General features: G+C 40.3%; 1 protein-coding gene across 1 annotated transcript in view; it reads right to left on the minus strand.

The window, feature by feature from the left end:
* Nucleotides 1-15828: 15828 nt before the first annotated feature.
* ERBB4 (erb-b2 receptor tyrosine kinase 4) overlaps nt 15829-26509 on the minus strand; it is a gene marked incomplete at its 5' end in the record, with an annotated part of 501305 nt that continues 490624 nt past the window's right edge. The window contains 2 exons of the mRNA XM_039367010.1: nt 15829-17550; nt 20107-20404. Of these exons, the coding sequence (XP_039222944.1) occupies nt 17105-17550; nt 20107-20404 (744 nt within the window). The remainder of the gene's footprint in view (nt 17551-20106; nt 20405-26509) is intronic.

Below are 26509 nucleotides of genomic sequence, written 5' to 3' on the forward strand. Positions count from 1 at the left end.
TAAAGGATCTTGATAGGGAAGTTGAATGGGAAGTAATCACACTAAGAAAAAGAAGACACTGGTTTCTTCCCCAGCTTCCCAAACAAGAAACAAAAAACCCAGCATGAAAGGGAAATCATACTAAAATATTTAGATGCCTAGTAATATTAACAAAAATCATTTGTGTATTTTCAACATTGCATGATTCTTCAAAGCTGAAAGATGAAAAAAACTAAAGGTTAAAATGACAGTACACCACACACAATATCCTACTGTGTAAGCAAGTGCAGAAAGTTGAACAAACCACAATAGTGCTAACACAGAATCACACAGAATGTCAAAATGCAGTCAGGATCTGATAAGAGATAAACCAAGATGGGAGAAATGGGAAGAAGAAGGCAAGAGGGGCAATCACAGACCATTCACTTATATACAAATCAACCTTAGACAATCATGTTTCAAACAATGATGCCCACAAAGGGAAATAAAAGCTACATTAACCTTATTTACAGATGCAACTAGCCATATCTTTAACAAGCTATAAAAATACTATTCACATTTTCAAATTAACAAACAGTAGGGTTTTGTTTTCATATTTGCTTCAAAAAGTCAGCTAACTTTGAATGCATTGTGCCACATGAAATGAAGATGTAAAATTCACAATATAGTTTCACCAGCCTTTCCCAGAAGGGGTTCAGAAGATTATGGTCTTTTTATTGGCATGTTAAATGAGAATACTGAGAACATAGGGAAACTGCTACATTTAAGTTTGCAAGCAATACAAAATTGCAAATTTTGGAAAATCAGAAATGGGAAGTTTAGAAATTCATAAACACACCACTGTTCCTGCCCTCCTCGAGCATCACTCATTACAAAGAAAGCCATAATCCAGTATTTCTCAAAATCATATATCCCAAATAATATATTGAATAAAAATATCTGAGTGTTTTCTTGTTTCCTGCATTAATAATATTAATAATTTGTTTTAACAAGGAAAATTTACACATTCTTCTTTTAAAAAAAATTAAGAATAACAAGTAGGATTTAAAAAAGGGTGAAATTGATTAGAACTACAGAGTTGGGTCTTTGATTTGACATTCTATGCACTGCATTTTCAAAAAATTGTGTCTACTTCAGCAAATGCAGTGACAAACTTTTAAACTGGAGAGCAATGACTAGCATCCTAAAAGTAGCAAGCTAGTCATTACAAATCTATATCACTGATTTATTTGAATAAATATGTGGATCTACAAACCATTTCTATAATGGCAGTCAAATATCCAGAGTTAGATAGGAAAAGAACAGAATCCTGGATATTTTTGTTTATTTATCTATGCATAGAAAGAAATTGTAATTAAAAAAAACATTCAGAATATCTGTATCTATCTGTCTGTCTGTCCATCTATCAATAAGTATTTTGCATATGAATCAAGAAGTAATTGCCCAGGTTTTGAGTTTGCTCCATTGTTCAATCATGGCATAATACCCAGATTTAGTCCCACTGACAGTTATAATGACTTCAGTAGAAATCTTCAGAACTTGCAAGATTTATAGAAAACTGGTTGCCCTTCCTTTAGTTTTTGCACAATTTAAGTGATTTTAACATGGCCACATAAGAAATAGATCTCCATATCATTTGGCCAATTACTTCAACAGAAAGTAATTGAAAAAAAAATCCAAGTCGTCTATGAACTGGATTATGAACTTTCTACTTACACAGTATCCATTTGTTTCCCTGCATTCAAAGTTAGCTTGTCCTTTGCACAGCTGCTTGTTTTATTATCGACCCATTTAACAGCAGTACCAATTTATGCTACATATTTCATAGTACCTCACTTCAAAATAACAGATTACATATCTACATTTATAAAATAGCATTCACAGTTTACTACTGTGGGTATTCCCCCAAAAATACTTTAGGCTCTGGAGTGCTTATAGGTCATAACCCAAGCTGACTTTTATGTCAGTGGAGTGCAATTACTTTTCAATGAAGTTTATTAAATTCACCCCAATGAAAGTGCTTTTCCTTGCAAATATGCCAAAGGTGCATTTCAACTGGTTTATCTTGCAGTGCGTTCAGTTATCCTGAATAGTGCCTATTCCATTCTCATCTACAATTAGCGTCTTCATCAGCTAAAGCCCCAAATTTGATTTGTTGCCCATTTTTCTTTCCTTGTTTTCTTTATGATCTGCTACAGTATTTTCTCTTTGTGTCGCCACAGCCATGGGATCCTGTCCTGTGCAGGACTTTTAAGAAGTCTTAAAAATCTGACTGGGGAATTACCAGCCTATCTTAGAACACTTTAGCATTGGTGCATTGGATGTGCCTTTAGCCTTCCAGGGGAAGGGATCTGATTCTCTCTCTCCCCCCCCCCCCCATTTTCAGAGGTCTGGAATCAGGGAGGATATTTGAAAGAGGATGGAATTAGAGAATCAATTTCTATCTCCAAAGTTGGAGTTCCCTGAATTTTTTTTAAAGCCTTTGCCACTGGTATACCTCACAGGGAGTCTAGGAATACATCCTAGGATGATAAAGTTTCAGGTTTTATGTCCCAAATTAATTTGAAAACAGTCCACAATTGTCTGCAAATAGATGGTTGTGAGCAGTAAGCATGGATTCTCAGTGCTGTATGACCACTTATCCCTATCTTATGCTGCTCCAATCTAATTATTATGTTCAAATTTTCTAAAAATCTTTTTACTGGCTGAAACCAAAACTTTTCATAGCTGTTTTAGTTTAGTGTAATTCAAGCTGACTCTCTCATAAGTATTACGCATTCTCAATCAGTTTTCTTGGCAGGAACTTTGGATGAGAATGTAAAGAGCTCTTGCATTCTGAAACTAAAGAAAGTTATCCTTTTTATGGACACATTTTTGGAAAAAATAACTCACCTCTTTTTAAATATAAAGTTGATAGCTTTAAAACATCTCAGCCACTTTGTTTACTCAAGCCCAGGTGATTCAGGTCCATTGTTAATGTAAGTGCATTTTTTTCAGAGGGTGACTATGGTTGTGCCACAGTGATGTCAACAACCTTACTCAGCTGCTCCCTATTGTTTCCACTAAGATCAGTAATAATTAACAGTAAATACACACTTTTCTATGCAGTATTATTCTATAAGGAAATAGATGTATGGAAATCTACCATTTCCTTTTAAGTTGAATACAAATTTCTTGCAGCAAATTGAAAGAAATAAAAAACACAGTCTTACAGAGGTTACTGTGGGGTATGTGTTGTGTGTCACAAAAGAGCAGGTGGCAGTTGTGACTATATGCCAAAACCTCATTTCTTTTTTATGTATACCACTTCTGTCAGTTTGCTTGGGGATTCTTGCCTTTTGCTAGGGAGGATTGTAGTTGGCATTTTTATAAGTGGATATGTCCCAGCTTGGCTTATAGCACCTCTATAAAAGTTTTAGCAAAGCAATTGAGAAAAAACAGCCTTTAAACTCTAAATGCTATCACCAGACCAATGATGCTCTCAATCAACTAAAGGGTCTGATTCAGCTAAGTAACACTGTCTGGTTGAAAGGTTTAGAATAGGAACAAGATTTACATTATCTTTTTCACCCTGTAGCACCTTTATTTGCTCTCAAATGCAGCAAGCTCAAATGCAGTTACAGCATACCAATTGCCCAGGCTTCCAACAATATCTGCACCTCATTAAATTAATGCCTATTGTAGAAACATGGCATGCATGCATATTTATTAAGGTAATGCTTGATACCAATAATATTAAGTACTAAGAGTTTAATTGAAATGGTTGAATTTTAAAAAAACGGATTTTGAAATTTTAAAAAACTCAGTATAAAATTATAACCTTAAGTTATTGAAAATAATCCAAGAAATTAAAATATTACAAAGATTACAAAGTTAATTAAAATGTTAAAAAGATAAAAGTGTGGGCAGAAAAGAAGACATTGTATATGTATCTTTTAAATGCAATATTTCCTTATAAGATATCTTTGTTTGAAGGGCAGTGTCACTAACTCCAAGCCTATCCATTTTTCTGCTTACATAACAGATTTACTGCTTGTGTGGAAAGAGCAGGGTATCATATGAAATAGAGTTTAATAGAATAGTGTAGAATTAAAAAAAATATATAATCAAGGCATAAAAAAGTTAGATCTAAATGAAAACTTAAGTCAGGAGGACAATATTTTTATCTCCAAATTATTCTGTCTTACCAGAATGCTCAATCTCTGCAATGTGAGAACTTTACAAATCAAAAAGAATGTTGTTTAAACAAGTCAGTTGTTGCTGTCATGGGGGGAAGGTACTTCATTTTAATTCAGGACACTTGTCTGTCAATTTTCAAGAAACTCTTGTACAATGTAAGGAATGTTGTAATTATAATCACATGCCAAAGTCAGATACAATAATCAGTTGACAAAATGAGCAAAAAGTCATAAAAATGAAAAGATAAAAAGAAATCCTAATGCCGAAATCAAGACTAACCCTTCCTAATAGCAATGACAACTGAATAGAATTTAGCTATTTATATGGAGATAGCAATGCTCAGATTTACTAATAAAAAGTTTACCTTGTCCTAAAAATAAAAATGGTTTATTAATTTGGAGTGACTACTAAAAAGACAAAGCAGCAGCACTGGAGCAATAGTTTCAAAAATTTCATCCAAACACATATATAAACATGACAAGAATAGTATTGCATTTACCTATTTACTTATTTTTATCCTGCCTTTATTATTTTTATAAGAGAGTTAATATGACAAACTTTACTAATACACCTTCCTCATTCTATTTTCTTCACATCAACAACCCCCAGAAATGATTGGCCCAAAATGACTCAACTGTTGACTTTTTCCATCCACCACCTCAGAAAGAAAAAAAAAGTATTACATCTCATTAGAGTAAAATTGTCTCATGAGGACAAATATGATATTAACAAAATAACCATTAGAGATAGAGAAAATTCTCTATCATAGGTCTTCACTAGTTTTGAAGCTTAAATACCACAATAGGCTAAATCTTTGGCGTTACATTTTGATAGGCTAATCTATCAACAAAGAGTAATGTTATAATAATTAGATGATGATTACAATGATAACCATTTTTCCCTGGAGCATATAACTTTCAAATGCTGGAACATTTGCTACAGTACTCTATATTCAAATCCCTGTTTTCAAATATTTGTGGCATCTTGGCTACCCAAACAAACATTAATTGCTGAATGCTTTTGCAAAGATCTGCAAAAATATTAATTATGGAAGGCTAACATAAGGTGTTACTAGGTATCATAACTCTTTGATAAATTGATCAAGTTGGTTTTATAGCTTCTACAGTTTCGAGTTGGTTCTTTTCAGCTTCTATGTGCTGTAAAGCAGCTGGCAGAGGTAGCTAACAAAAGTAATTCAATTCTGAAGATGAACTCACTTCAGTAATTCGAAGGCAACAGCATCCTTTACCTTTATACACTTTTGTACCAGCATGACCCTAGCATATTAATCCTATTCAGTACCTTGGTAATTAAATGAATAATAGGCTGGATATTAGAGCAAGGAATGTTTAGAATAGAATAGAATAGAATAGAATCTGGAAGGGACCTTGGAGGTCTTCTAGTCCAGCCCCCTGCTCAAGCAGGAGCACCTATACCATTTTCAGACAAGTGACTGTCTAGCCTCTTTTTAAAAAACTCCAGTGATGGAGCACCCATGATTTCTGGGGGCAAGCTGTTCCACTGGTTAACTGTCCTCACAGTTAGGAAGTTTCTCCTTAATTCAGGTTGCTTCTCTCTTTGATCAATTTTTAACCATTATTTCTTGTCCTGCCCTCTGGTACTTTGATGAATAACATGACCCCCTCTTCTTTGTGGCAGCCCTTCAGATACTGGAATACTGCTATCATGTCACCCCTATTTCTTCTTTTCTTTAGACTAGCAAAACCCAAGTCATGAAGCCATTCTTCATATGTTTTAGTCTCCAAGCCTTGGATCATCTTAATTCAGAGGTGTCAAACTGCCAGCCCGTGGGCCGGTTTCATCAAACTGAAGGCACACCACCCCATTGCCAGCAATGTAAAAAGAGTCACAATACATTGCAGCATGTCACGTGATGTGATGAGTTTGACACCGTGTCTTAGTTGCTCTTCTTTTCCAAAGCCTCAACATCTTTTTTGTAGTATGGTGACCAAAATTGGTTGCAATATTAAATTGAATTAAGAATCTGTATTAACTTTCTAGAACATATTAGATTGCAGTGACTGGCAATGCTCCTTGCCAAAGGACTAGATCAGACATGTCAAACTCATGACATCACGTGATGTCACACAACGTATCGGAGCTTTTTTGCCATTGCCAGCAATGGGGTGGGTGCAGATGTGGTATGATGAAACCATCCCACGGGCAGTGGACTCTTTCAAATCATAAGTACATGTTGGTCGAAGTGCTGCTTCTAAGAGAGGGCAAGTCTGGATTTATACATACAGAGGAATTTACAGTACATATAGAAATTTCCAGTGGTGGGATTCAAATATGTGAACAACCGGTTCTCTATGTGGATGCCGCTTCCGGAAGTCTATTCTGGGCCTGGGCAACAAAAAATTAGCTACCGGTTCTGCCGAAGTGGTGCAAACTGGCTGAATCCCACCACTGGAAATTTCCTTTTTTAGTAAGTAAATCCAGTTATTCAAGTCAATGGTCCTTTTGCAGAAAATGAAAGGACAGTTTGTGACAATGATACATTCCACACTATTTATATCCCACCTTTCTTATTTTAATAAATAACTCAAAGTAGCAAATACACTTAATCCTTCTTCTTCTCCCTCAACAACCATGTGAGGTTGAACTGAGAGAGAGCAACTGGTCCAAAGTCATCCAGGAGGCCTAAAAATCCTGGTTTCTAGCCTGATGCTTTAACCACTAGACCAGATTGTCTCACATGTTTGCAAATATGCCTTGGGGATGAGAAAGGGGAAGAATGGAATGAGAGCTGTGACCACCGCATACCAAAATGTAAACTTTGTATCCTATGCCATTTTCCAGTATAGTTTTTGCTTGAATGTTTTTCCTCCACATTGAACAGAATGGTAAAAGTGCCCTTCACAATCCTGGCTGTTCTCTACAGGAAACTTAACAGGATGAAGATTAATTCACATGGCATACAAGGTAGTTGGGTCTTAAGACACAGCTTGAATTTAAACCTTAGGTTAAACTTCATTGCCTTTTAATTGCTGTGTTTTTCCAGAATTTGAAAAAGTGATCCAGGGGAGAAATTACTGCTACAGCAGAAAAAAAAAGATTTCTGTTTTCCTTTACCATGTTGGGGGGGGGGGTGAATGCAGAAAATTACATCATATAACTACACTTTCATTTTTAGTTTGCAACAGGATGCTTGAAAAGTAGTTCTAGTACAAAGGAAATATTCAGTTTCAAACACTATGTAGTAGGCATAGGGGGTGTATGGGGTGTTCAGGGAGGGGTAGTACCTCCGGTGTAGGGCATGTTGTGCCTTTTAGGGCAGCTCATACACCTTTGGCCCCCACCTGACATTCAGCTCTCACCTGTGGCTCCTAGTAGCTGTAACATGCGCAGCGGCCACACCCCGGGCAACAGCTTCGACAGGCTGGCCAAACCAGGTTGAGAGTAGCCGTTGTGTCTTCGACATTCAGTGAGCAAGGGATTTGTCTATCCCAAGCATGTGAAGACAGACTCTGGTGGAGTGAGCGGATGAGATTTATTAAAATAGAACCAACGGTCATGAAGGCAGTTTTTGCAAGCGACGTGGTATGCTGAGAACACGGCAAAACACGAAAGATGCCCTGGTCAACCACTGCACCCAGCCCATCTCCAATTGTCTCGACTTTTGCCCTGCCATTGGAATAAGATGGAATCTGGGAAGAGAGAGTGAGGCTGACTATGCACACCTCTCCCTCACTTAAATCCAATCCGCACGCAAGTCTTGACATCTTGACTTTCCCTAAATCTGATAAATCTCAAAGTCCTGTGGCGATAGGCGAGCGAAGAAACAACAGGTGTGGAATCACTGGGAGCTGTGGACGCGGACCTGCACACAGGTGGCTCAGGTCTAATGGTCGCTTCTTGCTGATGAAGCAACAGCTGGATTCGGTGTCTATCTGAGCAACAGAGCAGCCTTCTTTAGGATCACACTACTCACCTCCGTAGTTTGAGGAAGGGGCTAGAAAATGTGCCCTAAGCATTGTTGCTTCTTTCAAACCCTGTCCAGCCTACCGCAGTTGGAGGGGATCCCATCTCATGCGGTCAAAATACAAAATTTAAGATGAAACACAAGGTGTTACCACTTATTATTGGTACATGGAATGTACGTACGCTTCAAGACAATCCATTAGCAGATCGCCCAGAAAGAAAAACAGCTCTGGTAGCCAGAGAGCTTGCAAGATTTAACATTGACATTGCGGCCCTTTGTGAAACTCGTCTAGCCAATGAAGGTCAGCTCACAGAAACAGGAGGCGGCTACACATTCTTTTGGTGTGGACGTAGCAGTGATCAACATCGTGAGTCTGGAGTTGGCTTAGCAGTTAAGAACCATCTTGTTCGCCAACTTGCCAGTCTTCCTAAGGGTGTGAATGATCAACTCATGACACTCCATCTCCCGTTACTAAGTGGAAAACGAGCCACACTGATCAGTGCCTACGCACCCACAATGACAAATCCAGATGAAATAAAGAACAAGTTTTATGAAGATCTTCTTTTATTTTCAATTATTATTATTTTATTTTCATTACAATCATAAGAAAAAAAATTCAGATACATAAGAAGTTAAAATAGAACACAAATTCCACCATTGCTCACCCATTTCCCCCCAGACCGCATCCCCCTCTCATCTCTTCATGATCTTGATGTCCTACTTTCATCTGTGAAGCACACCGATAGGCTGATTTTACTTGGTGATTTCAACGCGAGAGTGGGGTCCAATCACTCTACCTGGGATGCCGTTATTGGTAAAAATGGAATTGGCACGTGTAATAGCAATGGCCTGTTGCTATTGAAGACATGTGCTGCTCATGATCTGGTCATTACTAATACCATCTTTCGCTTACCCACTGGTAAAAAGACGTCCTGGATGCATCCACGCTCCAGACACTGGCATCTCATTGATTATGTCATTGTGCGGAGGAAAGACATGCAAGATGTAAGAGTAACTAAGGCTATGCCGAATGCTGACTGCTGGACTGATCATAGACTCATCATTTCCAAGTTAAATATTCACATCAAGCCAAAGAATCGTCCACAGGGAAACAGAGTTGTGATGAAAAAGATCAACATCAGTACACTGGAAAACCCCGACATAGTAGCTTCATTAGTAAAAGATCTTGACAATCAATTCCTGGAGCTGCAAATACAGGAAAATGCTGAGAAGGACTGGGAATGTTTACAGGACATCTTGCACTCTTCTGCACTTAAGGTTCTTGGACCCTCATATAGGAAGCAGCAGGACTGGTTTGATGAAAACGATGAAGAGATTAAGGCATTGCTTGCCGAAAAACACCATCTCTACCGCGCTCATCAGAACGACCCATTGTCAACTGCAAAGAAAAATGCTTTTATAAATACTCGCAGGATTGTACAGAGCAAGCTCTGCAAGATGCAGGACTCCTTGCTGAGTGCCAAAGCAGATGAAATCCAGAAGTTTGCTGATAGAAACGATGCCAAACGATTCTATGAAGCCCTTAGATGCCTGTATGGACCTCAGCCCTTAGGAAGCTCTCCTTTACTGGATTTGAGTGGTGCAACTCTTATCACTGAGAAGACCCTGATTTTACAGCGTTGGGCCGAGCATTTCCACTCTGTGCTGAACCGCCTATCCACCATCAATAATGAAGCGATTGACAGGATAGCCCAGGTAGATATCAACTATAGCCTGGATGCCCTACCATCAGAAGCTGAAACCTCACAGGCCATCAGTCAATGTTCCAGTGGTAAGGCGCCAGGATCTGATGCAATCCTAGTGGAAGTCTATAAGGCTGGCGGTGCTGTGTTGTTGAAAAACTTACCCAGTTGTTTTGATCTTTCTGGAAACAAGGTTCCATTCCTCAGGAACTGAAAGACGTGTCCATTGTGCACCTCTACAAGAGGAAGGAAATCGACAAATCTGCGATAATTATAGAGAAATATCACTTCTCTCTGTTGCAGGCAAGATCTTTGCACGAGTGTTGCTAATTCGCCTGATTGACCATCTGGAACAGGTATACTACCTGAGACACAGTGTGGTTTCCGCAAACAGCGTGGCACAGTGGACATGATATTTGCAGCTCGACAGCTCCAGGAGAAATGTCAGGAGCAAAATCGTGAACTATACACCACCTTCATGGATCTCACCAAGGCTTTTGACACAGTTAGTCGTGAAGGACTATGGTGCATTATGTCGAAGTTTGGGTGCCCTGTCAGGTTTATTCTGATGATACGACAGTTCCATGATGGCATGGCGGCTCGTGTTCTGAGTAACGGTGGAGCCTCAGAGGCCTTCCCTGTTACTAATGGCATTAAGCAAGGCTGCGTGCTGGCACCAACCGTGTTCAGCATGATGTTCTCAGCCATGCTGTCAGACGCCTTTCAAAACAGCTCAGTGGGAGTTAATCTGAGGTACAGAACTGATGGGAAACTGTTCAACCTGTGAAGACTTCAGGCTATCACCAAAGTAAAGGAGACTGTGCTACGAGATCTCCTCTTTGCTGATGACTGTGCCCTTAATGCAGGATCAGAGCAGGAAATGCAAGCCAGTATGGACAAATTCATAGCCGCTTGTGACAACTTTGGCCTCTTCATCAACACGAAGAAAACTGAAGTGATGTACCAGCCAGCTCCAAAAGCCCAATATCAAGAGCCTACCATCACAGTAAAGGGACAAAAGCTGCAAGCAGTGGACCAATTTACGTATCTTGGTAGTACCCTCTCCCGTGCAGTGACAATTGACATCGAGGTCAACTGTAGAATTGCCAAGGCAAGTTCTGCATTTGGCAGATTGCAGACTAACGTGTGGGACCGCCATGGAATAAGTCTTGCTACCAAGCTTAAAGTTTACCAGGCAGCAGTGCTAACTACCCTACTGTATGCTAGTGAGACCTGGACAGTGTACAGGAGGCATGTTAGGCAACTGAACTACTTCCACATGACCTGCCTTTGTAGAAGTCTGAGGATCCGGTGGCAGGATAAGATACTGGACATAGATGTCCTCTCCAGAGCAGGCCTATCATTAGTTTACACTCTGTTGATGAAAGCCCAGATGTGCTGGGCAGGCCATGTTGTAAGGATGCCAGATCATCGCATTCCTAAACAGCTCTTCTATGGTGAACTGTCTCAAGGAAAGCGATCACACGGGGGACAAAAGAAGCGATACAAAGACATGTTGAAAGCTTCTCTTAAGTCCCTGGATATTAACACCATCTCTTGGGAACTTCTGGCGCTTGATCGACCGACATGGCGCACCTTGGTGTACCAGGGTTGCCAGACATATGAACACAGAAGGACAATCTTGGCACAAGAAAAGCGAGCACTCCACAAAGCCAGAGCTGCAAATGGTGAAGTAACAGTGTCTACATTTCTTTGTTCAGTATGTGGCAGAACATTCCGTGCTAACATTGGTCTTATTAGCCACCTACGGATACATCGTTGATGGCCCATAACCCACAAGATGTCAAGGTCTTTATCGAAAATCGATGGACGAACAACAGTAGGCATAGGATTTTACATGCTCATTTTGGGATCAAAAATAATATACCCTTCAATTGCATTTGACTCACAATGGTGTAGCTTATGCCAGCTAAGAATTCACATTGTCTGTAGATGATATGACTTTCTCAGGCAGCATTTTCTCTCCAACTAGTTTGATAAGGATTCTTATATCAGCTAAGACATTTAATCCAGAGAATTGAACATAAAAAAAAAATTAGGAGTAGGATTACTGCTCCCTGAGGTACACCTTCTCGTGAAATGTTACAGCTCTCAACTAGTTTTAGAACTTAGACCTAGAATAACAGGGTTGGAGGGGACCCTGGAGGTCTTCTAGTCCAGCCCCTTGCTTGAGCAGGAGACCCTATACCATTCCAGACAAATGGCTGTCCAGTCTCTTTTTAAAAGCCTCCAGTGATGAAGCACCCACAACTCCTGGAGGCAAGCCATCCACTGATTAATTGTTCTCATTGTCAGGTAATTTCTAGGTTGGATCTCTGTTTAATAATCTTCCATCTGTTACTTCTTGTCCTGCCCTCAGGTGCTTTGGAGAATAAGTATTGGAAGACTGCTATAGTCTTTGATTCACTATAGTCTCTGATTCGTAGAATTGTACTCATTTATTTGCCTGTATAATCCATGGGTATACAATTACACCTATGGGATTTCTCCCTCCACCAAGGGTAGAAAACTTTCTGAAGCACCAGCATGATTGCAAGCACCAAAAATGCATGCTGATAGGATAGAGGGCATAAAAAAGAATTTCCCTCAAGTCAAGCAGTTGAATTGCAGCTGAGAACCACGGTAGCCTTCACTTTAAGCCATTTCTGCATTATCACCATTAACATGCCATTGCTTTCCCACTCTCCCCACCAACATGCAGGGAACCACTGAAGTAATCATTAGCCAATTACAGGTCCATCTAGCTGAGAGCATAGAAAATGCCATTTCAAAGAGGCCCTCCTAGAAAAACAAATATCCTGCTTGTTGCAAAAAGGATAAATAATAGTGCTAGTTCCCAATCCACTAACCTTGCTTGGAATGCATCTGGGGTGCACTTGTGTGGCCACTGGTGTAAATATAAGAGGTTTTGGCATAAGGAAAAAGGTCCTGGATGTGTAGCTGCCTTCTTTCATTCAGTCAGTCCCCAATGACTGCTGCAAAGTAGACTCAGCATTCTGACAGGTTTTTAACTGGGGCCTTCCTTCACAGAGGCTCAGGGTCTAATCCCTGGAGCTGAAGGATGCACTGGAGGGCTGCTGCTGCGGAAAGCAAAGGAAGATTGCTCAGTGTGGTTGACTTTCACATCATTCCTTCTTCCTTCCAGAGGAGATACTTATTGCCAATGCAAAACAAGATAAGATATACTGCTGGTTAATGTTGCTAGGAGGACGTGGGATGAAACAGAAGTTTCTTCCAGTGAGAAAACCAGATTCTCAGAACAGCAATTAAAAGCAACTTCAACTAAATTGAGACAGTCTCAAGTCTCTAACAATTTGATAGCATGAGATCAAACAAGTTATACACCAATCTTGAACCAGCAGGAAGTTGTGGCATGGCAGATTTCCTTATTACCATTGTGCACTAATTACATGCCTCGTAAGACAAATGAGAATTATGTAAATTACACAAATAGACTTCACTGAGATATTTGTGGATATTAAGCCTGGCCAGTAGTACATTTGGTTCATTTTTTAACTGATTTTTTTTGTACTGTCATTTGGAAAACTAATTTTTATAGCTTGGACAATACTTTAAAGAACAATTATAATCACAGTTTCACAGCTATAGCTAGTATGAGATTTTGAATTAATTATTTGTTGGAAAAACTACAATTTTATGCTATCTTTCTGATTCAAATAATTTCATTCTAAAATCCTAAGGAAGAAAAACAGTAATCCTAAAATCTAACATCTATTATTATACAGTCCAATATTTTACATGAGAAAATAAACTAATATGATGAAGTTAGGATTCAATCTGCCTAGTCTTTATGATGAAGTATAAAGAGAAACATGCCTTAATATTGGCCCAATGATGTCCTAATTACTGCATGGAGAAATTTGCAATATAATTAGTTTGATTTATTTACTTAATTACCAACTTTTTAAAATCCCACCTCATAAATATTAAGTGTGGGATTGTTTAAAAGAAACTGTGTATATAATGAGCTGCATTTGCAGGAAATGTAGCAGGAAAGGAATACCTTCAAAAATTCAAAAAGCTATCCATTCATATAAACTTGTTTAAATAAGCGATCCTATATTGCAATGGAAGACAAGTTTGTTCTAGGGTCTGGCTCTACACTCCATTACTATAATGCCTACAATTAAAACCAGATCTTGTGAATTTCACTCAAGCCAGCAATGGAATAAGGAGTCTGACTTGCCAGACTCTCTTCTAGAATCAAGAGAGATGAAATTCACACAGGAAACTCTTAAGGACTTATAGGTGGAGCACAGAAATGTGCCAGTTAATGGCTATTTCTTTGGGAAATTAGAAGTGTTGAAGTTTCATGGCTCCTTCTGGCAAGTTCTGTACATAAGTAGGGAGCGATAACTATTGAGAAGAATGGAAGCAACTGCTAATGGCAGGATTTAACAAGCTATCAACCTGGAAGAATCAGTGATTTAGGCATCTGGATTACAACATACATAGATCACACACTAGGTCCCATATGGTGACCTTCAGCAAATAAATAGTACACATATTATTTGCAAAGCTATGGCAGATTATACATGTAAGTCAGGCAACTAGAAGACACAAGCTCTTTAAATGAAGATAGCTACAGAAGATAAAGCAATGATTTTCAAAGTATTCCTAACTTTTAAGACCACTCTTTTCTCTTTTAAAATAAAAGCATATCTATGACTTACATTTTAGCTACTTTTCCTTCTTCAGCATTTGCAATAAAAGCAAACTCACTGTTCTGGATGGATCATATTAACTATTCAAGTTTTAAGGAAGAATTAGAAGGTTTCAGTGTTATTTTTTTTTTTAAATCAAGGTTTGAAGCAAGGCATGGATGTCCACAAGAAGTAGGGCATGTGATAGAATGTACGTTGTGATATTCTGATGCAAATTCCACCTCAGTGTTGTCTACAAAACTACAATGCGTGTTGGAGAAAATGAAAGTTACATGATGTTATCATAATGCTTGTTTTGTCATTTTCTCATTGTCTTAGTTAGCAATGGAAGCGTATAGAGTTATGATTTTGTTTGTCTAACTGAAGATCTGGCCCTCTTCAACATTTCATTTCATATTAAATAAAGGAAGAAGGAAAAAAGGAAATCATCAAGTGCACATTTAAGCAGAGAAATTGTTTACTGTTTCATACTTTTTCTATGGATACCTGCAGAATATGTGGGGTTCAGTTTGAGAATTTGGGGGCTAAGTGTGTCCAACAAGCTGCACCTTGAAGAAGAATAAATTGGTTATCTGAAGTAAATATCCACGTAAAGCCAGAAAGCTTGTTTTGAGACAAGAAGTTCAAACACTTCTCTAAAAGTCATTAACATCTGAGTTTTCTAATTTGATAATACCAGCAAGCAATATTCTAGATCAGTCATGGGCAGAACAATTATTTTTGTATTATGTGCTTTCCATATTACATTGGAAAAGGGATTTGGGGTTGCAAGATTTGATGGTTTGGTTCTTTTTTTATCTAACCTACTTGCTTGGGTCCTTTGTGGTCACAGCTGTAGGTGTCCTAACAATTGGCTCTGTAAGATCTGTCCAGGTTACTCGCCATGTGTGCCATGTTTTGGCTCCTGCCTTCATCTTCAGTAAAATCATTCTGTTGCTGATACCCACATGGGATATGTTTTGTTCTTTGCTGAATCCCAAAAAGACATGCCTTTCATACAGCATACTGAATGAATGAATAATGACCTGCTTCTTAAGAGTATCAGCTTTTATATCCATCAGCTGTCAAGCAAGGAAGCCCAAAGCCTACCTCTTGCAAGGGTTTCTTATAATAATAGTAGTAAAGTTGGATAATCCTTATCTTGTTGCACTCCTTACATTTTGTCCATCAGAGTTAAATACAAATATTATTTCTAGACTGAATCTCTTGTCTTCTACCTTTATTCTCTGCTTTGAAATTATCAATACCAAACTGCATATGCTAACTGATTCCTCCTAAAACTGCATTTCAAATCTATTAAGATAGGAGAATGGAGGTGGTTCTTTTTCTGTTCTTGTGCCTTTTAATGGTACACTTTCAAGGAACCAACTATTTTTCTTTAAATCAGCATGTAAGAGCCAAAAGTAAAATAATAAATGGGTAAATGCTGGGAGATTACTTACAGATTTGATTGGGAATATAACAGCCACAAACACCCTTAATTGGTTTAAATTTTTGCTTAGTGTTTCTTCTTTGTGCTAGAACAAAACCTCTCAATAACAGTCTCACAATAGTCTTTACTGGGGAGCTCAAATCAGTCCTTTTACCTTCAGAGTTTCCTTCATATGTGCTCCTTTTCCTGTAAGAGCCAATAGCCAAAGTTGGTACTTCAATATTATTCCTGTGAGTAGCAGTTGCACTGAGGAATGACGTTCCGAAGGCTTGACTTTCACTTTGTTTGGACAATTCCAGAGTCACCTTTCATATATAGATATATATATTTGTATTATTATTCATTTTACATTTTAAATTATTTTATTTTGCTGGTCACTTCCATATTGCTTCATTCAGATTCCAGAATAAAGTTCAGAGTAAGGAGAAAATAAAAAGAGAATGAAAAAGAAAACTTTAAGTGCAAACTAATTTTCCAGTGATTTCCCGAGTGTGTTTTACCTGTCATTACTTTTTCTTTTTCCATTTTCCCTCCTGACCCTGCCTTAAAAATGTTAAAGTGTTTAAAAATCCAGTGTTACTCTTCCTTCTAGTGCTATATAATGCTCTCAGCTTCAGCTGATAAAGAAATGGAGAGGAAAAGTATTACATGTTGCATTCAGTGTGTATAAAACATGAACAGGAGGCTCTCTTTATATAAATATTCATTGGCATTCTGTCCTCAAAAACCCAAGCTTGTGTGTGTGTGTGTGTGTGTGTACCTTTTGAAACTGCCTTGCTTTCTGCAGGAATGCTTCAGTGGCTCTGGCACTTCCTGCTGATAGAAACTGACCGGGGTGACTTTCTTGGCAGACCCAGAGCTGGATCACTATAAGGACACCAGCCTGACAGCAGACAACCACTTCAGGGGCTGTTCCTAGCCTGGTCTGACCTTTTCTTCCTCAGAAGAAGTGCTTGGAAAAGAAGAAAAGGCAGAATTTTTTTCCTTTTGCTTCTTCCTAAATTCCTGGAATCATTGATTTGAATGAGTCTCTTCTCTTTGCAGACATCAAATGGAGGGAAGATTTAGCAAGAGAAAGTAAGAAAAGGAGGGAGGAAGAGAAAAGGGGGGGAGAGGAGGAAGGAGAGTGCTGGTATGGTTTCCCCATTTCTTCCTGGGATTACACTACGGTGTTTCGGTGTCTGTAGGGTGGAGGGGGAAGCATCATGCCAGGCTTCAAGGAGAACTCTGAGAGGTATTCGGGATTCTCAGCCACAGTGGGCCGGATCCTTCCATTTTGTTTGTAAAAATATTTTGTGCTGTATTCCTGCAGGTAGTCCGGATGCTGTAGGGTACTTCGTGGAGGCAGGCTGTGATTCCAATAACCTGGGTTGTCAAATGCCTTTTTGGGCTTTTCTGGCAATGGAAGCCCATTTTTCTTCAGGTACTCTGCATTTTCAAATGTGTTTGCAAAGGTGTTGAGGTACAAGGGCTCATTCACATATTCATCCTCAACTTTGGACTGCCCAGTTTGGCTGTTGTGATAATCCGGGTTGTCCAGAGCTTGAAGATCACCATTCTTCCACCGAGAAACAAATGGGTTCTCCTCTACTGGATTCAGGTGATCTTGGAAAAAGGAAAGAAATGTTAACTGAAATTAAAATAACAATTTCTATTACAATGCATACATCAAGGAAACATAATGTTATAAATTTGGGAAAGTACTTTGTAAAAATGTATACATATACGCTAGAAAAAATGCATATAAAATGAATAACTGAGTGAAAAGACACACAGAACTCCATACACTTGAAACACAAATTTGGAAGCACTCCCAGAAATGACTAAAAGGAACTTAAGAGTAGGAGCTGAGGCTAAAGGTATCAGGCAAAACTATCCCATCCCTGTCAACCTGTCCATACTTTAAGTTCCTTAATGGAGACATTTCTCTGAGCCCTTTTTCCTTTTGGAGTGAAACACTTCTCTGATCAAAACACTTCTCTGACATTGACAGCTATGGAATATTTTACTCCTTCTAACACTTTTGGTACATGTTTTATCTCATGCTGGTTTTCTTTGCAATGTTGTGTTATTGCTATGCCTTTATCTTTTTCCGTTTATACTTAGAGTGCTACATCGTCATAACCATAAGGTGCCGTCTTGCTAACATGAATTTCAACTGAGATAAACTCAGTCACATTTCATGTAAGTGAAAACAAGCTGCTCACTAGGAATAGGTGAATACAGAATCAACTGGGTTCTTTGACTTCAGGAATACACACACACACACACACACACACACACACACACACACATATATATATATTAAGACGCATACACACAGACACATGTGTGTGTGTTTGTGTGTGTGTGTCTTAAGTGTTTTTTTATGATGCACCCGGTCGGCCCAAATATAAGAAGAAGAAATACTAGCTTCCATTTAACTCTTTGTTAGCCATCCAAATTTCACACACACACACACACACACACACACACACACACACACACACACACACACACGATAATGCAAGGTTGGGCAACTTCTTAATTTTTTTTGCATTGTCATGGAATATATCTGATGGAAAAAGAAAACTAAGAAGTATTTTAATTATTACATCCTTATTCTGTGATAATATTTTTTAAAATAAGTTTCACCCAACCTTATCCCTAAGGTAGCTTGAAACTGGCACTCAATGGATGCTAGATTATAAAACTACCTGTTCATTTTCAAGTAAGCTGAGCTCACTTACAGCTTTGCACACATGCCTCAACTATATTAGAATCAGTGATGCCAAAAAGGTTTCTTTACATTGTCTTATTAAATTTTAGGGAAACAAAATACTTACATCCAAAATGTTACCTAGCTTATTGTGACAAAAGGGGTTTTGAAAGATGTACAGGACTGAGAGAAAATAATAATTAATGCTTAATTGGTTGCATCTTGGACATCAATGTTGATCATAGAAAAGATCAAAATATCAAAAAAATCTTGCTTTTTAAAAGTTTACTTGCATTTCAACATTTAATAATAAATATATAGATTAAACCAAACACACAAACAGATAATATGCAAGGAAGCCAAGTCATTCTTGTGGAATTCCCCAAAAAATGGGATCAGGGAGAAAACTTCAAAGTATTTTAGCTTTGGTCACTTGAGCTGACTGATTTTCCAGGAAGCAGTGCATTTCATAAAAGCCCATGGGCTGCAGAATGAGTGATATGAATTTTAATTACTTACAGTACCAAATATTGAAGCTTGACCAAACAGGATCACCTTTTCCTAGGAAGAGGCAATGCTTATTACAGGGGAATGCTATCCATTTTCTTTTCCATATTATATGGTTGAGTACATTAAGGGCAGCAGGAAACTAATGATGCGTTTCCTCTTAGCCCAATGATCATGCTGTTTCATTGGACATTGGGAAAAGCAACCCCCCCCCCAACCCTCTACTGAAAGTAACCTTTACTCTGCAGCTAGGTTTGCAATGTAATCAATAAATAAAACCTCCTCTCAATGCCACAAATAAAATGCCAAAAGTGTGATGTCCTATAAACTCTTCCATCAAACTTTAAAAGCCTATGCAGAAAAACAAGACTCTGCTTTTAGGAGTCTGTTATGCTAGTTGCATGAAGCAGGCACACAGATATACTTTTCATTTTACAGATTGAATTGATTTGACTGAAACAGAATAATTCAGACAACCCAGTGCTAAACAAGAACCATGTGAATGTTAGGTTGCAAAGACAGTAGTCTTTCCCCACTTCCTAAGTCTTCCCAGGTGCACTAAGGGGAGTCAGAGCATACCCATCCCATGACAGCAGGTGGGCCTGCTCTGGGGATAAGTAGCCCCACAAGGAACCTGGCCTGATGCCCTGTAGGGCTTTAAAGGTTTAGGGCTCTTTGGCTGTATGTATGTTTACCCATATGTATAAATGGATGGATTGGTTCCTGAAGGCATGAGTGGCCCAAACCTCAGCCTTGGGACCCATGGCTCTTTGGATGGAAAAGGTGATAGTCCCCCTACCTTGCAATGGTCTTTCATCCAAATAAATCTTATGTAATGGAGGAAGGCATTCTTGCTAGGGTTCATTTTATCTGTATAGAGCTCCAACCACAATGCGCTCTGAGGATTGATTATACTGTGGGGGGGGGGAATTATTACCACTATGTGACAGATATACCTGTTTTGCACTTTTCTGGCATTGGAGTCATATACCCTTCTTCATCCAGCTCAGTTCTTGGCCCTCGCTCTGGGATAAAAATCGTTGGGTCAGCACTATATCGCTGAGTGATACTGTCATCTTGTGAAAGACTTGCCACTTGTTTCCGTAAAGTGCCATTGCAGCAAGTGTCATCACAGATCTCAGCAGCTCCTTGCCTGATGGGAGCTTCTGGAGCTATGCCTGGTATGGCAGTTCTGTATGGCAAAGAAACTCCTGGTTCTGTAGACAAACTTCCATCTCTGTAGATAAATTGATTCTATAAGAAATATAAAACACCATGTGAAAAAACAGAATCAACATTAGACCAAAAAGTTTCATGCATATACGGTTTTCAATTATTTGTTCAATAGGTACCTTCGCCATGCAGAAATTTTAGTAACTGTTTCAGTCAATATCACACAGATTTTTTTATTTTGTTGTTTGATTCTGCAAGCATTGGCTAAAGGAACTGAGTGAATTCCACATGCATAGGTTTGCATTATTGCTGGATTCAACTTAAATTCCATTGGCTTAAAGTAATTTGAGATGCTTAGTTTATGTTTTTCAAATACTACACTTCAAGAACTGAAACTTGGATTTCAGATTACCATACAAAGAATCTGCTAACCCAAAGAATTGCCTCCCTTGCCAGACAATCACTGTCAGGCACCTTGGATCATTATTGGGATGATGCCATTCTGTTGGGGGGGGGGCAATCTTTATTCTGTTGGGAGGAGGGGATTTGTGTGTTCTGGGATGTGTTCCTTTGCTTTGTTCTTCTACACTTTGATGTATCACTTTGGTGTGAAAGGGGGGGAGGAATGTGCCTGGGGCCTGTCTTATTTCTGCTCTGGTGAGAAAAGGATGCAATGCCTGGGAACCACACTTTAACGCTCTTTCAACTTCCAGTTCCCATAACAACTTCACACCTATGGATTGGCTAGAAATGGACTGGGCAATTGGGCACTTGGGTGGGGTTTTGAAGAGAGGGGTTTAATGTAACATTTCACATGAGAAATATTCAGCTCTTGCCTTGCTTTTTTGCTTTCACTATCTCTCAATAAAAGTTCCTTTTGAAAAAATGCCAGTTTCAAGAGTTCTGCTTTCTTGGGAGAACTAGCTGAGGCAGCACCTTACATTAGGCAAGTTCTGCAAAGTGGTAAACTGGAGGGACAACAGCCCTACTATGGGGACCATGCACACAATGTCCCACCATGGCAGTGAGCAGGAGGAGACTGAGTGCTGGGGAGAAATCTCCATGAAGACTTACCCCAATGTGAGCCCCTCTGAGTGGATGGAGGAAGCTGCCGCCAAGATGGTCTGTTGGTGTGGGGAAAAAGGAGGACTGGGAATAGAGGACCCAGATGGTCACTCTCATCCACAGCAGCAGGAAGCTAGGCTGGAAGCTCAAGGTGGAACTACTCTACAATGAGGATGAGCCAGGGGAAGAGCTGAGCCAAGCCGACCAGCTCATGAAACGAGCCATACATTTCATGATGGAAGCCTTCCAGAACTTGAATGTGCAAGAAGCCGATGGCTGCGTGGAAAAGAGCGAAGAACAGGTGGAGGAACCTGCACATGGAGGGACCGATCCCCTACCCAAGAGACATTGGCAGGCACCACTGCTTCCACAGAAAGGGTGATGACTGCCCAAGCTACCCCACCTTGGGTCATCCCAACTGGGGTAAATACCCAGAGAACTGGTGGAAGGGGAGCCTAGCAGCGGGAGCAGAAGGCACACCCCCAGGTGTTGAGTTTGATGGGGATACTCAGCAGTTGGGGTTTTTCCTCGCTCACATCCTCATGTACATGTAAGAATACAGGCAAGACCTTCCCAGCAAAGGAGCAGGGTTAGGATTGTCACCATAGCTCTGGAAAGTGCCGTTGCCAGATGGATGGTGATACTGCACAATGTTGAAACACCAGAGCTTCAGACCTTTAACTGCTTCATGACAGCACTGAGGCAGCATTTAAAAGACTCTTGGCTGATCGGAAGGTGCAAAAACACATTAAGACTACCGCCGCTGCCCAGTTGCTGAGTACACTGAAGAGTTCCAGGACCTGGCTTGCTGCCTCAACTGGCCAGAAGACATCCTGGTGAGATATTTTAAAGATGGGCTTAATAACAACTTATACCATGCCTACATTGTTCAAGGAGCCCTGCCCGCCTCCACAACTGATGCATTCTAGCTGAAGAAGTGGAGATCAACCAGGCATGGAACCAGTACCACTCAGGCAGAGTGTGGAGGCAATCCCCACCAGAGAGGAAAAGGCAGCAAGAACTCTGGCAGAACCACCGCACTCAACTTCTTGCTTCAAATGTGGCAAGGAAGGCCATTGGGCTGTGGAATGCCACACAAAAACCCCCACAAAGAAAGGAGACAGGCTATCAGGGGGAAAACCAACCAAGCCTTTCCAACACCCCAAAGACACGTTCCTAAAGAGCACTGAGGTCATAGACTTCTGTCCCTCCCCAAAGCCAGGAGGGGGAACTCTGACCCCACCAGAGAAAGAACCGGGGATGTCCAACAACGACTACGATGACAATCCTCTGGTAAGTGGGCTAATCACACCAGTAACCCTGCCCATAGAACTGTTAATTCCAGGCTTGGGGGAGAAAGTAACCTAAAGGCCCTACTAGATTCGGGGCACACCAGAAGCTTAATAAGTCCTACCCTAGTGGGAAAACTAGGGGTCCACCTGAGACTAAAGAACCCCCTTGTGTTCTGCCAACTAGATGGGCCCATCACAGGAGGCATCCCAGCCACTGAACCCCTGGGCTTAACCATGGGGAGCCACTCCGAGACTCTAACCTTTATAGTGGCACCCGGCATGGAATGGCCCCTTGTCCTAGGACTGGCTTGACTGAAAAAATGGAATCTGCATGTGGACTGGTGAGGGGGGTGCTTAAGATTCCCAAAGGAACAGAAAACTCCTACTAATAATAGCAACATCCCCAAAAGGGAATCTAATCAAAAAGTGGCAGCTGCCACAAAGAGCAAGTGTCTGAGAGGCATACCCAAAGAATACCATCATTTGGCTGAAGTGTTCAGCAAGACAGGCTCAGACAAACTCCCTCCTCATTGATTCACAGACTGTGCCATTGAGATTGTGCCCAGAGCCAAACTATCAAAGCCTAAACTACTCCATCACATACAGAGAGAGAGAGGGGGGGGGAGAGAGAGAGAGAGAGAGAGAGAGAGAGAGAGAGAGAGAGAGAGAGAGAGAGAGAGAGAGAGAGAGAGAGAGGGAGAGAGAATTAGATGAACTGCACTAGTTCATAGATAAAAATTTGGCTCGGGGTTTCATCCAGCTGGTCAGACCTTAGGGTATCAGCCCCGGTACTGTTCCAGGAGAAGAAAGATGGTTCTCTTTATCTCTGCACTGATTGCAGGGCCTGAATGCAGTATGCATGGAAAATGTGTACCCCTTGCCCTTCATTAAGGACATGCTGACCCACCTCTCTAAGGGGAAGGTGTTTTCTCAATAGGACTTACAGGAGGCTTATTACTGGGTCAAAATTAAAGAAGGAGACAATTGAAAAACTGCTTTTAACTGTCCCCTGCATTGCTTTCAATTTAGAGTGCTCCCATTTGGACTACAAGGAGCCCCTGCAGAGTGTTTATGCAACTGATCAATGAAGTGCTACATGAGCACCTGTATAAAGGAGTTTTGATGTACCTGGATGATATATTAATCTACACTGAAATGAAAGCTGAACATGTAAAATTGGTCATAGCACTCTTAAACAAACTCCACGCTGCCAAGCTATATGCCAAACTTTCAAAGTGTGAATTTCACAAAGAAAAGATTGACTACCTAGGCTCTTAGATCTTCCATGAGTGGGTGGAAATGGATCCAGAGAAAGTATGAGCCATTTTAGAATGGGAACCCTCACATACCAGGAAGCAACTGCAAAGCTTCTTGTACTTCACCAATTTCTATAGGCAGTTGATTCCCTCCTTTGTGCAGATTGCACTTCCCATTATGAATCTGTTAAAAACCAAGGGGTAGACAAGCCAAAACCTAGCCAGCTGCTAAAGTGGACTATGGAATGCCAAGCCGCATTCAAAAAATTGAAAAGACTTTTTTCTGTGGAGCCGGTACTGAGACACCCAGACCCAGAGAGACCATTTGTCATTCAGGTCAACACTAGCAATGTGGCCATAGGTGCAGTACTGCTTCCGGAAAATGAAAAGGACCAATTGCAGTCCTGCACATATACTTCAAAAAAAACTGACAGAGACTGAACAACTCTGGGCAGTATGGGAAAAGGAAGTCTATGCAGTAAGTGGGCCTTCCTCACTTAGAGGCATTTTCTAGAAAGGGGCAAAATCATCCCTTTCCAAGTTTTGACTGATCACAAAAACCTAGAAGTCTTGAAAACCCCAAGGAAGCTGTCTCTTAAGCAAGCATGGTGGGCCTAACACTTCCAGTACTTCAATTTTACCCTCTGCTATTTACCAGGAGGAAAAAACTTCCGGGCAGACGCTCTATCGAGGCTGCCACCATACAACAGTGTAAAAGCTGAAATAATCAAGCCGTTGCACCCAGTGCAGCAATTAGCAGCCCCAATAATCACAAGGATGCAATCGAAAGACACCCCATTACTAGACAACATTGTCACCTTGGCCTTTAAACAAGTCCTGGAAAAGAATGTTTTTTTAGTTATAAAAACCTCTGCTGCATGTGGGGGGGGGGGGCTAGCATGGTTAGGAGGGAAACTGTATGTCCCAGCCAGCCATAGACTAAAGACTATGCAAACATGCCATGACTCAAAAGTGGTGGGACATTTCAGTTTTGTAAAGACGCTATAGCTCTTAAAGAAACAATTTTGGTGGCCTTATATAAAAAAAGACATCGAGGGTTATATAACTAGCTAATCTTATATGTGCAGCAGAAAAACAGAGGTAGGAGAAAATGCCTGGCTTTCTGCAGCCAGTTACAGACCCTTTAGTACCCTGGAGAGAGATTTCTATGAACTTTATCATAAAGTTGCCAGAAAGCGTGGGAAACCTCCTTATTTGGGTGGTGACAGACCTATTTTCAAAACAGGTCTATTTCATTCCTTGCTAAAAGATCCCAACAGGAAAGACTCTGGCAAAACTGCTCCTCCACCATGTCTACTACCTACATGAAGCTCATGTCGCATAATTTTGGACAGGGGGGGGTCCAATTTACTTTGAAATTCTGGAGGATATTTTTGGACCTCCTGGGAATGGATTAGGGCCTGAGTTGTAGTCATCATCCTCAAACAAATGGTGGGAAAGAACAAACAAACTCAGTTCTGGAACAGTACCTAAAATGCTTTATCAATTACTAGCAGGACAATTGGACTGACCTACCATTCACTAAAGTAGCTTATAATAATGCTGTTCACTCCTTCACACTCCTTTTCAAGTGACCACAGGACAAGAGTTCAACCCAATGCCTGAACTGCCAAGTAATGAACCCACAATCCCTTCCCTTAAGAAATGGATGAATCAGCTTCAGAATATTTGTCCAGTTGTCAGAAAGTTGTCTGGATTAGGCTAGAGCAGCCTACAAGGCTCAGACAGATAAAAAGAGAATGGAACCTAAACTATTCTATATTGGGGACAGAGTATACCTATCTACTAGGTTCCTGCAATCCCTACAACCCTCTAAAAAACTGCCCCCAAAATTTGTGGGACCCTTCCCAATCAAACACATTATAAACCCAGTCACAGTGGAGTTGGAACTCCTCAAAGCCCTAAGGCAAATCCATCCTGTATTCCACTGCAGTCTCCTAAAGCCTGAAATAACCTCACCTTTAAGGCCAGTAACTACCCAACACCACATCCCATCATGGTAGAGGTTGAACAACACTTTGAAATTAAGGAAATCCTGAACTCACACAGGCACCATGGAGTCACCCAGTATTTGGTGGCCTGGAAAGACCTCCCAGCATCCCAAAATGAATGAATTCACAAGAAACATGTTACAGCCTCTAGGTTACTGAAATGTTTTCATGCATGTTGTCCAGATAAACCTGATTAACCAATGGATTTTCTTTCTCCACTTTATCATTTTCTGTTCCTCCAGGTGGATTTTTCCTTCTTTTAAGGGGGGGAGGGCGTTATGTCAGGTCCCTCGGATCATTATCGGGATGCTACCATTCTGTTGGGAGGTGGGAATTTGTGGGTTCTGGGATGTTTAATGAAGAGAAAGACAAAGGGGGACATGATAGCAGTATTCCAATATCTCAGGGGCTGCCACAAAGAAGAGGGAGTCAAGCTATTTTCCAAGGCGCCTGAAGGCAGAACAAGAAGCAACAGATGGAAACTAATCAAGGAGAGAAGCAACCTAGAACTAAGGAGAAACTTCCTGACAGTCAGAACAATTAACCAATGGAACAACCTGC

The sequence above is a fragment of the Crotalus tigris genome, unplaced genomic scaffold, assembly GCF_016545835.1.
Source record: "Crotalus tigris isolate CLP2741 ecotype Arizona unplaced genomic scaffold, ASM1654583v1 scf7180000020523.1239640, whole genome shotgun sequence".
Lineage (NCBI taxonomy): Eukaryota > Metazoa > Chordata > Lepidosauria > Squamata > Viperidae > Crotalus > Crotalus tigris.